The following is a 17514-nucleotide window of genomic DNA, read 5'->3' on the forward strand; positions in this document are numbered from 1 at the left end:
TGTTTCTGGCATTAGTTTGCTCAAATATGTGTCCTATACTATGTGTTTTAAACGTTTTATATATATAATCAGCTTATTATGGGCGCTCTCTTTTAACCAATCACATTTCACCTCAATCTCCAGCAGCCAATCATCGAGCTGCAGTCAAAGTTTACAATTGTTCTCCTTTCTCCTTCAGTCAGCTGTAATTTCATGTGTTTATTCAGCGGCCGCCTCCACCTCCATTCATCCTGTTCAGTAAGTACAGTATTTAAGTAAGTGTCTCTACTTTAAAGAGTCCTCTCCTGCTGATGTTCAGGTGTATATCAGTATGTAGTGTCTCTTCTTTAAAGAGTCCTCTCTGATGTTCAGGTGTATATCAGTATGTAGTGTCTCTTCTTTAAAGAGTCCTCTCCGGCTGATGTTCAGGTGTATATCAGTATGTAGTGTCTCTACTTTAAAGAGTCCTCTCCGGCTGATGTTCAGGTGTATATCAGTATGTAGTGTCTCTACTTTAAAGAGTCCTCTCCGGCTGATGTTCAGGTGTATATCAGTATGTAGTGTCTCTTCTTTAAAGAGTCCTCTCCGGCTGATGTTCAGGTGTATATCAGTATGTAGTGTCTCTTCTTTAAAGAGTCCTCTCCGGCTGATGTTCAGGTGTATATCAGTATGTAGTGTCTCTACTTTAAAGAGTCCTCTCCGGCTGATGTTCAGGTGTATATCAGTATGTAGTGTCTCTACTTTAAAGAGTCCTCTCCTGCTGATGTTCAGGTGTATATCAGTATGTAGTGTCTCTACTTTAAAGAGTCCTCTCCTGCTGATGTTCAGGTGTATATCAGTATGTAGTGTCTCTACTTTAAAGAGTCCTCTCCTGCTGATGTTCAGGTGTATATCAGTATCTAGTGTCTCTACTTTAAAGAGTCCTCTCCGGCTGATGTTCAGGTGTATATCAGTATCTAGTGTCTCTACTTTAAAGAGTCCTCTCCGGCTGATGTTCAGGTGTATATCAGTATGTAGTGTCTCTACTTTAAAGAGTCCTCTCCTGCTGATGTTCAGGTGTATATCAGTATGTAGTGTCTCTACTTTAAAGAGTCCTCTCTGATGTTCAGGTGTGTATCAGTATGTAGTGTCTCTACTTTAAAGAGTCCTCTCCTGCTGATGTTCAGGTGTATATCAGTATCTAGTGTCTCTACTTTAAAGAGTCCTCTCCTGCTGATGTTCAGGTGTATATCAGTATCTAGTGTCTCTACTTTAAAGAGTCCTCTCCTGCTGATGTTCAGGTGTATATCAGTATCTAGTGTCTCTATTTTAAAGAGTCCTCTCCGGCTGATGTTCAGGTGTATATCAGTATGTAGTGTCTCTACTTTAAAGAGTCCTCTCCTGCTGATGTTCAGGTGTATATCAGTATGTAGTGTCTCTACTTTAAAGAGTCCTCTCCTGCTGATGTTCAGGTGTCAGTATGTAGTGTCTCTACTTTAAAGAGTCCTCTCCTGCTGATGTTCATGTGTATATCAGTATGTAGTGTCTCTACTTTAAAGAGTCCTCTCCTGCTGATGTTCAGGTGTATATCAGTATGTAGTGTTTCTACTTTAAAGAGTCCTCTCCTGCTGATGTTCAGGTGTATATCAGTATGTAGTGTCTCTACTTTAAAGAGTCCTCTCCTGCTGATGTTCAGGTGTATATCAGTATGTAGTGTCTCTTCTTTAAAGAGTCCTCTCCTGCTGATGTTCAGGTGTCAGTATGTAGTGTCTCTACTTTAAAGAGTCCTCTCCTGCTGATGTTCATGTGTATATCAGTATGTAGTGTCTCTACTTTAAAGAGTCCTCTCCTGCTGATGTTCAGGTGTATATCAGTATGTAGTGTTTCTACTTTAAAGAGTCCTCTCCTGCTGATTTTCAGGTGTATATCAGTATGTAGTGTCTCTACTTTAAAGAGTCCTCTCCTGCTGATGTTCAGGTGTATATCAGTATGTAGTGTCTCTTCTTTAAAGAGTCCTCTCCTGCTGATGTTCAGGTGTATATCAGTATGTAGTGTCTCTACTTTAAAGAGTCCTCTCCTGCTGATGTTCAGGTGTATATCAGTATGTAGTGTCTCTACTTTAAAGAGTCCTCTCCTGCTGATGTTCAGGTGTATATCAGTATGTAGTGTCTCTACTTTAAAGAGTCCTCTCCTGCTGATGTTCAGGTGTATATCAGTATGTAGTGTCTCTACTTTAAAGAGTCCTCTCCTGCTGATCTTCAGGTATATATCAGTATGTAGTCTCTACTTTAAAGAGTCCTCTCCTGCTGATGTTCAGGTGTCAGTATGTAGTGTCTCTACTTTAAAGAGTCCTCTCCTGCTGATGCTCAGGTGTATATCAGTATGTAGTGTCTCTACTTTAAAAAGTCCTCTCCTTCGATAAGTCCTCTCCTTCAGGGATTTTAGCCTTTGATGACCATTTACATGCACAAAACCTATAGAATACACTACAGTAGAGGGAGAACCCCCAAAAGCATAATAGGTATATTTTGATGTGAATGGTTTTGTACTTTTACTCAAATAAATTAGTAAGTAAGTTAAAAATTTTAAGTTGAGTTTTACTTGTAACAGAGTATTTTCTAGACTGTGGCAGCATTATTTTGGACAATATAAAATGTCATCGTTGACATATTTTCTTTCATTGTTTGCCCCTTCCAACAGTAAACCTTAAATGGTAAATGTAAAATAATTTAACAAAATGATTTACTGTAGAGTTCAGCATTAACACACATTTAAAACTATTCTTGATCTTGAATAAGAGGGCAGCGTACGTCATGTTTTACACTTCAGCCCACACACTGTTTACAGACGCATTCAGTCGAGTATGTCACTTCAAATCTTTAAAAGAAAATCAGACGAAAGCTTTGATAATCCTGTAAAACATTTAATGAACAACATAATAAAGAAAAATGGTCAATACAACCAATAAACATACACTTTTTCTTTTCCAGCAACAATCAGCAAAACGTTTTCCAGACAACTTCGACCTGTTATATTGATGTTTGCTGACCTATAAGTCTGCTACATGAAAAAATACGTAAACACATAAACATCTCACGTATTAAGAGTACAAAATGATGTCGATAGATTGTCTTTAGATCGATTAGACCGATGTCACAAAGGCAGTGTAACTGTAAATAGACCACCTCTTGAGTACAGCTGAGAGATACTGGTTGCCTTTACTTCAGATCGTGATCTTTCTCCTGGCGGCTACTGATGACATTTACAGTTAGACTTCAGCGTTTGAGATCAGGTCTGCCACACACAATGCCTTTTTCATTCCTTGTCTTCATTGGGAAATTCTCGAAACAACCTCCATGGCTACGTTTATGCTCCACTTAAGCGCTCTTTCTCTGAGGTAACATGCTCCTGTGTTGGGAGCATTCTCAACAGCACGGAGAACCCGCTGATTCAGGTTTCTGGATCACAGTTGGAACTTGACGGGCGTTTTAGCGATTAGAAAGTCCAATTTCAAGACATGAGAGGCAGCACTTGTTTGAGAACAGTATAGTAGGACATCCATTTTGTTCTTCTTTTGAGAGTTCCTCTTTGCATGCATTCAGCTGGGGGTCCATAAAGCACCTTTTATATAATGTAACATAGCACCATTTTTTCATATACTTTTCCTATTACACTGGGACCCAACCATTGGCATGCATACACTCTAAAAACTTTGTTTTCTTGGTTATCATGTCTAAACGTAGCATTGTTTTTAAACATTACAAGGCAAGTAATGAATATTCATACAGTACTTTATATTTAGAAGACAAACTAATACAGTACACATTAAAGAAAGTGCCGGAGTACAAAGCGTCCTTGTTTTTTAAAGTCTTACTCTACAGGACTATAGGACACACCAATGTATAACGTTACATTTATCTAAATAAACACCTTTTCACATTTTCATTACTCACTTCGGTTCATTTTTGAATGATTACCAAACATCTACTCTTTTTAAACTCCCCACTGCGAAACTCTGATGGTGAACAGAAGGCAAAACGAACAGCAGAACACTCTACTGCTGACACACACACACACACACACACACACACACACACACACACACACACACACACACACACACACACACACACACACCCTCTTTACTCTGATGGTGAACAGAAGGCAAAACGAACAGCAGAACACTCTACTGCTGACACACACACACACACACACACACACACACACACACACACACACCCTCTTTACTCTGATGGTGAACAGAAGGCAAAACGAACAGCAGAACACTCTACCGCTGACACACACTTCCTCTTTACTCTGATGGTGTAAAAGGGTAATAAGCCATCTAGTATAATAACAGCAACAATATTTCTGACGGGCAGAGACACAGTCGGCGTGTGAAGGTGCGTTAAGGCGTCGGAGGAGGAACATTGGGTCTTTGTGAAAAGAACCACATCTACATCCTGCTGCAGCGCTGCGTTCACTGGCCACTGAACACAAGACTTCAAGGACAATAGCAGCAGTTAGTCTTTAATGTAACAACACATACTTGGGTTTCACTTTCCTAAATGTAACGATGAAGCAGCGAGTGAAGTCACTTCTTAATGTCCTTTCAGACTTCTGAGGATGGACAACCTCTCATATGTGGTTAGAAGCTCCAGGAAAAGTAGATCTTGCCTTTTTGAATGTTGTATAAAAGCAGGTAAATACACTGGAGCAGACAGCAGTTTTAAATATTTGACGTGATGTGACGTTCCCTAAAGTCCAGCCGAGCACAGCTGCTGCCCCCCCCCCACCCTGTCTGTGACCTTTCCTATTTTACAGCCACCTTTTAAAAGTACAAAGAGGATGCGCACGCTGTTTACATGAATGAAAATATCACACTTTTCAAATTGATCTGGTTTCCCTTTTCCGTCTTTAACGCCATGCATGCAAATCCATTTTAACGCTTTGTTTCACAGCTCCATCATTTATGAATAATTTAACCGGGACGATTCGTGGAGAGCACCACCGTTATTTCCGGTTATTCCACACTCATTATAGTCCAGTTTGCCTAAACCACTTAAGAGATGAAGCTACAAGTAGGTTACATTTGAAGCAGGAAGCCAACTGTGACAAAGGGGTTCAGTTTGTCAAAAATATTATTGACATTATCACATGTTTCATTGAGTGACGTGTGTATTAATATGAATAACTCCACGGTGGTTATCATATCTAAAGTGTTCAGCAGTCAGTCAAATGCCAACAGCTATTTACGCCATTTCTTCCCATATTTGTTTCTCTTTATGATGCGTTACTGTAGAGAAAAAGCACCAGCAGAGCGTCACGATGCTCACAGATGGAACGGCGGCGTTAGCTAAATGCTAACCATTTAAAACAGGAAGTTTCCATATTTCCTTCATCCTCCTTATCGCTTGTCTTCTGGGACAGAGTTCAGCTACAACAGATCTGGAGATGAATCCACATTTTGACTAGTAGTAAATAAAGGATACAGGATGTGGTGGTTTAATATTAAGGGGAACAAAAAGCATAACCAATATGAATACATTAAATACCCACTTTTTATTATGCAAATACATTGTTATGAATACAGACAAGGCATTTGCATCTTCTTTTTTTAAATCTGTCTATGTATACTTGTTAAGTCTGTCAGACAAATAATCTAAATCTCACTCTGATTTGCTTTTGCTCTGCACTATGATATATGTGTACACCACTGCATCCAGCACAACTTTTTAAATATACAGAAAACAATGAAAGTTAACAAATCACTCGAGTGAGGTTTTAGAGCCAGGGTCATTTTTGAATCAAAAAGTTTGTTCATGTTGGTCTCGTTACATTTTGTAAAATGAGCACAACGTTGAAACATCTGCTATCAGTGAGCAGTCACAGAGCTAGAAGAGCCTTGTGTTCATCAATATCATAACACTTCCGATAGTGCGTGATGAAAACGTGTCTGTCATGTCTTTCTCAGGCTCCGTTTTAAAAGGAAAATGAATCAATTTAATCAGAACATCTAATTCACTCATTAATTTGAAAAACGACATTGTTACGTTCAGTCGCAGTGCCATCTATGACGTCCAATTAAAAATCCTCACATAGCTTAGCATGCTGTAAATGTACCATAATTAGCATTAGCAGCAACGAACGATGCCTTATTTCCTGACAGCAGAGTTAGGATGGATCAGATTCAAAGTGTTACTTAAGTAAGAGTACACAAGTATTGTTATCTAAAGGTACTTAAAGTATGTCCTAAAAGTCCTCATGATGCAGAATGACTCTTTATACAGTAATATATTAAAATTGACAATATATTAGGCCGTTTATCAGACACAAGTACATTTTAGGATTGTAATTCGTCAATGTCACTGTTATGGCGCTTTTCCACTGCAGGGCCTCTCGGCTTATTACGGTATGGCTAGGCCTCGTTAGGCCAGGCTCACTTTATGCTGCGTTTCTGGGGCAGTAACTATAGTAACGCAGTGTAGGCGGAGCCGTGACGTCATCTTCAATGCGAAACACAGAAAACCAACATCAGCCGTTAGCTGTTAGCCCTCAGAGCTCACAGCTCCTCATATCTGTTCAGAAACTAGACAAAAGTTAAACAAGTACAAACCACAGACTGTCTGTGTCATGGAGAATACAGTCGCTGGTTTATTTATGTCTGTAGGCCGTTGTTGTGAGTGTGGACGGTCGGAGCATATACTGCGTTAGCTTAGCATTTTAAAAGGTTTTTCTCCTGCCGTCTGTCTGCAGACTTGTCAAAGCATTAATTCATGGTTTTTACTAACCAGTATCAGTATGTTGTTACTCCGGCATCCTTTAGAAACGTGTATTACAATTAAATCACGGTCAAATATGTTCATTTTTTTGTAGTTGTCAGCGATTCTCTCACTAGTTTAGCATACTCAGCCCGGTTGTTGGCCCGGAAAAAACCTCGATTATGGAGGGCCAGAAAACTGTGAAAAAGTATCCGCTAGCCGGAACTACGCCTAGTGGAAACACAACCAGAAACGGTCCGGGCACGGCACGCTTAAACCGCGCTCCGCGCTGTAGTGGAAATGCGCCACAAAGAGTCTGGGTTAGTAGTTCAGGACGGCATCATATCAATGAAGTATATGTAATAAGCATATGTAAATTATCAATTGTCAGTGTTACATAAATATAGGAGTAAAAAGAATGTTATCTTCCTCTGAAATATAGTGAAGTGGAAGTATACAGTAGCATTAAATGGAGAAAAAAGAATGTACTTGCACAGTACTTGAGTAAATGTACTTAGTGACTTTCTACCACTGAATTACAAAAGTTTCCCATTAGAGACATTGCTTATAATCTGTGGATTTTAGACTTGATTACATATGAATATTTGAAGTTTGCCTGTGTGGACAAAAGGGACTTAGTTAGTGCCGTTGCCAAATACTGCTCTCCACCCTGTTCCTGTCCACAGGAGGAAATCTGCTCTCAAACGTTGTGCTCATTTCACAAAGTGAGACTTCAGTGTCTGGCTTTAATTGTATTATCTAACTGTAGTCAGTCAGAAATGGACACACAGCATGATGGGAGTTTTGTTTAACTGCATCAGATTGAGGGATCCATGATTGTCTCTTTATACCGAAGGCTTGGATAGAAATGGTCCCTCTCCGTCGACTGATTACAGAGCAGCAGAACGAAAGTGCAGCTTTTATTTAAAGTGCTTTTTGGAGAGATATTTGGAATACAAAAGACGGATATATCTCTCAGGAGAACAAATATCACGTCTTTATCTTTATATATCTTTTACCGGGGCGACATTTAATCTTTGCCTCTTGAGCAAACGATCACTAGCTATCATACTGAATCAAATCCATGTAAAGCATTGAATATATATTCTAATATATTGTGCTTTGAATTATACTTCCTACAAGTGCTATATATAACTTTTGCCATTCGTATGAAAATAAAACAGCTCACTGAATCATGAAGGTTCATGTCCTACACCGGACAGTACACAAACACACCAAGCCCGACTATCCTGTGCTTCTCATGCACCTAAAGGCATCACACCAGCACAAACATCTACACTGAACTTATTCTACACACCTCTACCAGTCATTTCCTCTGACCTCCTCTCTTTTTACTTGGAGTTAACAGCAGTGCGTTCTGCAGTGACACTGAGACAGAGGGCCTGACTCAGACGTGTGTGTGTGTGTGTGTGTGTGTGTGTGTGTGTGTGTGTGTGTGTGTGTGTGTGTGTGTGTGTGTGTGTGTGTGTGTGTGTGTGTGTGTGTGTGTGTGTGTGTGTGTGTGTGTGTGTGTGTGTGTGTGTGTGTGTGTGTGTGTGTGTGTGTGTGATATGTTTCATTTGCAGTCCATGAACTAACATGATGTATAAAGCTCTTTTCAGTGTCTAATGCTATTATAGTCATTTTCAGTTCTGATTGGTCAACCCCTTACAGATGTCCCGCCCCTTAGCCTATCACGTAAAAGGTGTTGGAGCGCTAGCCAATAGAAGCAGAAGTGTTTCATCGTGATGTCACTATATGGATGAGTGTCCACTTTACATGGAGATATTGAAGAACTTTTCTGAGTAAATCTCTGGTAAATGGGAAATAGATTTAGTGGGGAAGTTGTGTGTGAGTTTGTAGTTGGACATTTTAATATACTTATGACTTTTAAGATAAGGACTTTTTGCCGTTCGATGAATTCTCCAAGTTATCCTCAGGAATTCAAGGGCAGAGGTGAGTAATTGTAACACAATGGTCGCTTTATGAGAGATGTTTTCCTTTAAACCCAGTCTGAATCAGGCTCTTTGTCTTGCATGCAGGTCACATTACACAACACACACACACACACACACACACACACACACACACACACACACACACACACACACACACACACACACACACACACACACACACACACACACACACACACACACACACACACACACACACACACACACACAGCTCAATGTACAGCGCCCGCCATTCAAGCTCTAATGGGGAAGCAGCAACTTGTAGGGACAGCCAAACACACCACAGGAGTGAGACATGGACGCCTGGACTGCATGTCGTCCTCCTCAGTAGATACAGTAGTTTGGAAAGGTCAAATACACGGTTCTGCAGAGAGAAGCACGATGGTGGTACAAGGCCTGTTTGAGAGGAGGCTGAGCCCTTTGTAAGCCACCACAACAAGGTCTACCTTCACCTGTTTCTGATCTGAGCTGTCCCACTACTTCATATTAACAACAGAAAACGTTTCAAGTATTCACAACCGTTTTAAAGGCATTACTTTACAAGCTGTCCTTGGTTCACTACCCGGGGATTAATCTCAGGACTCATGATTAACGGGATATGTAAAGACAAAACATTTGTCCAGACTTTTGTTGAGTTGTGAGATTAAAGTCAGAATTTTTCAATCAGAAATTCTGACTTTAATCTCAGGAAAAGACAACAAATGCTCACTTGGCACTAAGCCTCTTCCGTATTATTCTTATTATTTTTTTAATGCTGACAAGTTGACCTCCTCATGCCACAAGAGTAATCTGTTTATGAATGAATTTTGGCGACAAAAGGTGCATAAATGTGAACAGTTTTCTCAGGTTTTGGTGCAGAGCCGTGTTTTGTCTGCTTTTAGTTTAACACCTCGTCTGAGAGAGAACACACACACTCCCATTTAACAGTCTGGTTGGTTTTCCTTCGTGATTGTGTGGACTACTGAAGACCTGTGATCATCTCATCACAACACCTTTCCTTCAAGAGTGTCAATCTGAACTGCCATATAGTATAACTGATATAACAACAGCAACACACTTATCCTCACGAATAACTACATCTACATATATCTTTTCAAGCAGCAGTCACTGTCTGTTTTCTCTTTTCTGCTTTAACCGAATGGGGAGAAGAGATTCAAATATATTAATGTGGTGATCTTTAAATGTCACACGTCAATTCTTTCCAAGTGTTTAAAGTTCAATGCAGGTACCAAGTCACAAACATGTGACTCATCTTACTGGAACACAATGTTTTATATTACAATGTGTTAGTGGACTAAGTGCCTGTGTTGGATAGATTTATCATAAAAGAGATATATTGCACTAGCTAATACATTTTGGGATTCATTTTGGCTTGTATGCCAACTCAGTTAACAACTGTAAACTGATCGGTGCTTTTCCACTGACAAAAGCACTACGGCAGAACACTAACAAAGGGCCGTGTCGGTGTGTTATCACAGGAAATGGAAGATAAATTGCACACAGCAGAAACCAGCCCATAGTATCCTGCTTCTCCTTTGAACTTTCCTTTCTCCCCTCACCTCCATGCTGCCGAGGTAAGCAGCGAATCAGCACATTGCTACATCTGACACACTGCAGGCTATTCTTTCACTCTGGTCGCCTTCACAAAGTGCTTTTGCAGAATGCACTGCGGGGAAACGGTATCTTTGGGGTATCATCTACTCTGCGTGTGTGTGTTTTGCAGTATTATTCAAATGTAATTCTTTCTGATGAATGACACACCAGTGTAGGATTAACCATAGTTGGTCCACTGACAGGCAACACACACCAGCAGTGTGAGGCCTGTCACAACACTTGTCAAAACACAAGACACAAGCAGATCCCACATGTGAGGTCTTCTGTTCTTTTTTAGTTGCTATTTAAATGTAAATGTAATGAATAAATGTAGCATTTTTCTCAATGCACGATCTGTACGGAATACATAATAAGTATATTTATTATATATATGTTCTTTTTTTTCCTCCCTTCAGCGATCATTTGTGGTTTTTCTGCATCGTAAAACTGATTTAAGGTGCAGGAGTGAGTCCTAAATCCTGGAAATGTGTCAGCATTTTTCCCACTTCCAGATCCCTCGTCTCAACATCAATGTTTTTTTTTAACTGGTTTTTGGTTAGATGCCTGAAATAAGATCTGTGGTTAACACAAGCCGAGGAGATTTACACGTTATGTTCTACACCATGAAATACGTCAGTAAATAACCCAAAGGTAAATGTCAGAGGCTTCTATGTGTGTTAAAAACAGGGGTTACTGACTAATGATTAAAAGAGACAATTAAACGTCATCATGCCAAACATTAGCTGCCTTTAGCTTAGCGGTGGTGATGCCCATCCATGATGTAGTTCCTTTATTGCGTAACGTTAGCTTTTTACTACTGCCGCTTTCAATCATTTAATTACGGTATGATTATCCTTCAAATCAAAACGTGTAAGTATCACAAACTTGTGCTACCCGGATATATCTTATTTTCGGCAATACTTTATATACTTTGGGAGCTAAAATATTAAAGTGGTTTAGCAGGCACCACATTCCTAATAACACTATAGCATCACCTTTCAATGTCACTTATAATTACTGTACACTCTTGAGGTTTATAGGGGAGGGATGGGGGGGATTTAAAAATTCTGCTCAGGGCCCCAAATAGGTTTAGTCTGCCCCTGGCTAAAGTGCATTAAATAGCACTGAGCATTGAACATTTTAGAAAACCAATAGTTGAAATTTTCAACATCATTGGGCTATAAATGTATTGGCAGGTTACAATTAGTAGTGTACCAGCCCTTGGTAGATCACATGGGACACTGCATTATAGGGTATTAAGAACAAATAAGGAGATTATTTAGGGTCATTCTGGCAATTAATGCTAACTTCTGGGTCGGCCAACAACATATTGTCATCACTGCACCGCTCTATACGCTTTCCGAGCCAAAATATTAAAGTGGTTTAGCAGGCACCACATTCCTAATAACACTAGCATCATCTTTCAATGTCACTTATAATTACTGTACACTCTTCAAGTTTAAAGGGGAGGGGTGGGGGATTTATAAATTATGCTCAGGGCCCCAAATAGGTTTGGTGTGCCCCTGGTGCACTAAACAGCACTGGGCAATGAAAATGTTAGAAAACCAATATTTTTCACGACAACAGATGGGATATGAACTTCTTGGCAGGTTATAATTATAGTTTACCAGCCCTTGGTAGATGAGCCAACACGGGACACTGCATTATAGGCTATTAGGGAGGGACACATAAGGAAAGTATTTAGGGTCATTCTGGATATCTCATGAACGGAATCCCTAGAATACATGCAAAATACACAGCCTACTGCAAGGTCAGTCCTCCTGCTCCTCACTGTCCTGCCGGGCGTCTATCCTCTTCTCTTTGTTGGACGAGAAAATTCGTCGCATCTCCTCTTCGTACCGGATGAAATTCTCTCCAAACCTGGCCCAGGCTTTCATGGGGACGGTGATGGTGTTTCTGTACGGCTGCCGCACCTCGCTGATTTTTAAAAAGATACCGTACCGGTTGGAACCGACGTCAAAGTAAAACCTCTTGTTGTCCACCCTGAAGGACGCAGCCTCGGGGAGCTCGGGGTCTTCGTCTTGGTTCCTGGCGGCGGCTCGGTCGTCGCTGTCTCCATAGTCCTCGATGAGCTGAGACAGCGCGTCCCGGAACTCGATGAGCCCCTGCGCGGGCAGCACGATGGTCTGCTCGATGCCCTGACCGTAGTATCCCATGGTTCCGTGTCCTTTGCTGACAGTCTGCCGGATGCGGAGGAATCGCCCTCTCTGGTTCTCCTTCAGATCCAGGTAATACTTTCTGTTGTCCCTCTCGATGAACTCGCTCTTGAGCACGCGGTGGGCATGTTCGTCTACTGAGCCAGCGGAGCCGCCGGGGGACAGCGCCGCGTGCGGCTCAGTCTGCGCTCTTCTGCGGGAGTCGTGCGCGCGGGCCTGGCCGTTCTTGCTGTGCTCCTCGAACTGCTGTGCCGCGAGGCCGCCCCGCAGTCCGATCCGTGCGTAATAATCGATGAAGTCCCCCAGGCAGTAGCGCAGCGCCGGGGCCATGGACATGGACAGCGTCAGCTTGCTCTTCCTGATGTTGTCATGCCGGCCTCTGCCGATCCACACCTCGGCGATTTTGAGGAAGCGTCCGCGCACACTCTGCTTCACATCCAGGTAGAAGCGTTTCTTCTGGATGTCGACTCGTTTGGAGGCTAACTCCTGGATGTCATTGCCTTGCTGCTGCTGCTGCTGCTGCTGGTGCTGCTGCTGCTGCTGGTGCTGGTGCTGGTGCTGCTGCTGCTGGGATCCGCTCTGAACATATTGCTGAGGATATGTGGGTCTCGGTAAAGAATCTGATGCAATCTTACCCCTGCCTCTTTCCATCCCTCTGCAACATCCATCAGCCATCATGATTTATATTCCACCACTAGACAGCACCCCAGTGGGCGACTAATAGATGAATAAAGCAGGCTTATTCATACAGCTGGCTGCAGCTACACACACAAGTTAGCGAGATGCCTCGAATGACCTAAAAATGGCAGCTAGTGTGGAGTCAACCAGCTGATCGAGCTGTGTGTCCCGAAAAAAAGGTCAAGCTGACTGTTTAACCGTTTCCTCTGCAAACTCCCAAGCCACTTTCCATCACCTACATGCCTCACAGACAACCCTTTACCGAGGGAGCCAGGGAAGCAGCCAACCTGAAATGGGAGGAGGCGTCCAATACTACATGAACCCGATGAACCCATCCCCCCCCCCCTCCCCGTCCTGAGAATACCTCAGTTAAAGAGACACGGTTTGCACAATGGCTGGCTGTGGAGCTTTCATAGCAGACATACTTAAGCTGCATCAAGCCGATCCGCACATACTATAACCAGGAATGTCGATGTATGAGGAAAAGATGCATCATTTCACACATGCAGTCTTCCAGTATCTGACTGATTGAGACAACAATCAGGTGCTAGTGAATTAGTTACAGAAAAAAAAAAAAAAGTTTGAGAAACACTTCGCTAGTGGATTGTCAAAGAAAAAAAAGTCTATGCAAACGTTATTATTAATAATAATTAAAAAAAAAATTAATCAATTTTTTTTCTTTTTTTAATTAATTGTAATTTTAATTTTGTAATAAACTCGCGACCCCCACTTTGGGAAACCCTGTTCTAGGGCATTTCATCTTAAGTTAAAGGATTTTATAATTAAGGGGAACATACAGTATAATGCCCATTTTGTGCCTCTACTGTGACATGTGTACAATTATTTGGAGCAATAGCCAATGGAATCGCACTTGTTACATAGTGATGTCACTATATTTAGGCAGGGAAGAGAAACTCCCTCCTGGAACGAACTTTCTGATTTCAGCTTTTGCACACCATTTACATGCAGAAGAACATATATTATAGATTTTATATTCCATGTATTTGTATATATAGACCTTACTTGCACTATTTCGATTTTACAGTATTTGTATTTACTTCCACATCTCAAAACATTCTCTTGCAGTATTTTAATGTTTTATTTGTCTCCTATATATATTCATGTTGCATTGCTGGAGGAGCCTGTGACTGACGATTTTTCAATGCCATATCTGCACTGTAATGTGGACATAACAATAAAGCCTTGAATCTTGAATCCTTTTCACTTCTTTGTCCTTGTTGAAACGTCTGGTTTGCCATATGCATTTCAGGGGCTTCACATGAACACATCAGCTCCTGACAATCCCTTCTTTCCCACCTGACATGTTGCAGCTTGTTTCAGAAGCTTCCTTGAGTTGATGAAGATATGTTTAAATAATGTGGTGTGTATTTGTATACGCCCATGGCGCTGTCCATGGTGCTGAAGTATCAGACACATCGTGCCCAGGCATGCTTCTCTTCTGCCAGCTTTGCAAAGTGACAAGTGGCAGTTACTAAATCCCCTGGCATTTTTTTTATGACATCCGATTTACATTCAAAGTAAAGTTTGTTAAAAAGAAAATGTAGGTGACAAGATATGCCGTTAACTGATTTTGTTACACAGATTAACACCAAGGGTTTTATTACAGAATAAAACAATAAGTACAAGATTCAAGATATCTTATTGTCATATATACGGGCAGTTGTAGGCTACTGTACAATGAAATTCTTGCGCTCAGCTCTCCAGACCTAAATATTAAGTATAAGATACAAATATATTTATAATACAAGCTGACACACATTTAAAAATTCCTGTCTCCGAATAAAAGTGCATGTGCGGCATGATTTAAAACAAAAATAGACAGGATATATAAACAGCAGGGTAGAGTATGGTATATACATATGCATGAGAATAGATAGATACAACAGTGTGGATGTGAATATGAATGTATACAGCATGGGTATGGAAACAATATATTGACAGCCAGTGTTAGAGCTGTTGGTTATGAATGGGATCATGTGGAGGGCGGGGGGGGGGGGGGGGGGGGGCGATGTCTGAGAGAGTTATTCACAAGTCTGATGGCCTGTGGGTGAAAGCTGGTGGTTGGTGTCTTTATGCTCCTGCAGCATATTTCACAAGGAGACATGTTTTTGTTGTTCTGCTTATGATCACATTACATCCATTTTGCCTGATGTAACTTTAAGTTGAGTAACCATACATGTGTCTCATTCCTACGGAAAGAAACTGTACCAGAAGACTGAAGCTGCAAAATGGATTTAACCCATAATACTATTTATTTACACGTTTCCTACTGTAATATATTGAAATGTCTTTGCAAATAAAGGCCTATTCCACTCAGTCAGGTCCTTAAAGGTCACCTATCATGCTATTTTTAGGCAATAGCATAGGTCTCAGATATATACAAATATATAAAAAACATGTCTATGAAGTGTTTTGCTCAAAATACTAAACAGATCACCCATTCTAGCCATGCCTCATATCCCTCTATTTCACTTCCTGTTTCAAAAGTGCTGATTTGGGTATAAAGCTTAACACAAAAAAAAATGTATAACAAATAAAAAAGGAGGCGTCTGAGCTCATGCGGGACCCGGCAGCTACTGTCTAAACTAAATGCTGCCGTGATGAAACGCCATATCATGGATTATCAAGGATTATCTCTGAAACAGTATGGAGCTCAAAGGCTTTCTCTCTTGCCGGTTATACCACAAGGTGAGTTCCTTTTTACTTCCTGCTTCTTCACACACATGCTCTCCAGTACAGGTTAGCGCTGAGTGTTAGCGATGCTAATGTAAACACTGACCATATTACGTCCAAAACAGTCGGGCATTGTTTCTGATAGCAACGTTTCTGATAGGGCCGTGGGTCCACATTTCAGATATTACGTCATATCGGTTTTTAGAGATTTGGTTAGGGAGGAAAAGAGAGGGTTTTATTTTCTGACGCTGCGTGACACACCGGGGACATGTTGATGTAGAAAATACATCAAAAAGTGCATTTTGCATGATAGGTCCCCTTTAAGGCCACATATTTAAGCATATTGGGAAAGGAAGGGATATTTAATGTAGCCTCATCATGTATAAGTACCACAGGTGACTATAGTTATCTTTGTCTAATGAAAGTTAAACACATTCTTTCTTTAATTTAGCGATGCTAACGCGCTACAGCTGTGAGAACAAAATGTTCTATTGGTTGCTGTACCATTGCAGCTAGCTACCAGTTCATTTAAAAACAGGCACATGCTTAGCTTGACAAACATAGGGAGCGGCGATGGAACTGCAACTACCAAATAATCTTTAAAGGTCCCATGTCATGCTTTTCTGGTTATTACCCGTCCCCTTGTGTGTTAAGTAGCTTTTTCTGCATGCAAACGGTCTGCAGTCACAAACCCTCAAAGTACACCCAGTAGCAAGTAAAACTCTAACACAGAGAAGACCTGTCTATGCTGCCCCAGAACGCCTCGTTGGACATTTCTCTTTTTCCATTGTTTAGTTCTTGAGGGAGGGGGGCAGGAGCTCCAACAAGCTGTGTAGGACAGAGAGTGAATACACATACTATACAGAGATGCTGTATGAGAAACCAATGTGAGTTTGGAAAATTGCACAATATACATTTATTTTAGTAGACCTCAACAATGGAATTATGATCAGTAGAAATGGCCATGACATGGGACCTTCACTTACTGTAGTTTTACATGCTGACTCAAATGTGAAATGTACATAACTTATTTTGGTTCCCATTTGAATGAAAAATAAGCAATTGTCCAATTTCACAATAAACACATCCAGCTAAACGGAAATGTATTATTCTGTAAAAATAGCTCGGCTCATGATGATTAAAAGTGATCATGCTCTCAAGTGTAACGAACACACTCACACACATGAAATCCACAGGAACTGAAATGAAGGTGTAGTTTTCTACATTTGGAAATGTCTCCATGAGGAAGCAATTAACAACCAATCCTTCCTGTGTTGTCTGGATCAGAACCGTTTGGTCTCTTAAAGCTCCTTTGTGAGAATCTGCAGAACTCTGAAACCCAAAAATGTCTGTCGCGCCACTAGAGGTCCTCCTATCTGAAAGGAAAAGTCTGAATAACTTTGCTTCAGAATATAGTGTTATAGAAGCTGCAAAAAGCTAATATTTCTTATTTTACAATCATGTATTATCTATTATTTATATACACACACATATACATAAATATATGTAAGATACAGATATAACATACATTCTGTTTTTGTGTTTCTGAGTATTGGTAAAGGAGAGGGCGTACAAGAAAAAGAGATCGGGAGAGAAAGTAAATGTAAGAAAATAATATAAATATTAACCTTTGTAAATAAATAAAATAATAAAATAAGTAAGTAAATACATACATAC

At 40.7% G+C, this 17514-nt stretch overlaps 1 protein-coding gene across 1 annotated transcript; it reads right to left on the reverse strand.

Moving 5' to 3' along the window:
• Positions 1 to 2868: 2868 nt before the first annotated feature.
• purg (purine-rich element binding protein G) lies at positions 2869 to 13722 on the reverse strand. The gene has a single exon (XM_079656751.1). The coding sequence runs from the start codon at positions 13141 to 13143 to the stop codon at positions 12061 to 12063; it is 1083 nt and encodes a 360-aa protein (XP_079512877.1). The 5' UTR covers positions 13144 to 13722; the 3' UTR covers positions 2869 to 12060.
• Between the last annotated feature and the right edge of the window lie 3792 nt (positions 13723 to 17514).

Source organism: Notothenia rossii, assembly GCF_949606895.1.
Source record: "Notothenia rossii genome assembly, chromosome: 11".
Classification (NCBI taxonomy): Eukaryota; Metazoa; Chordata; class Actinopteri; order Perciformes; family Nototheniidae; genus Notothenia; species Notothenia rossii.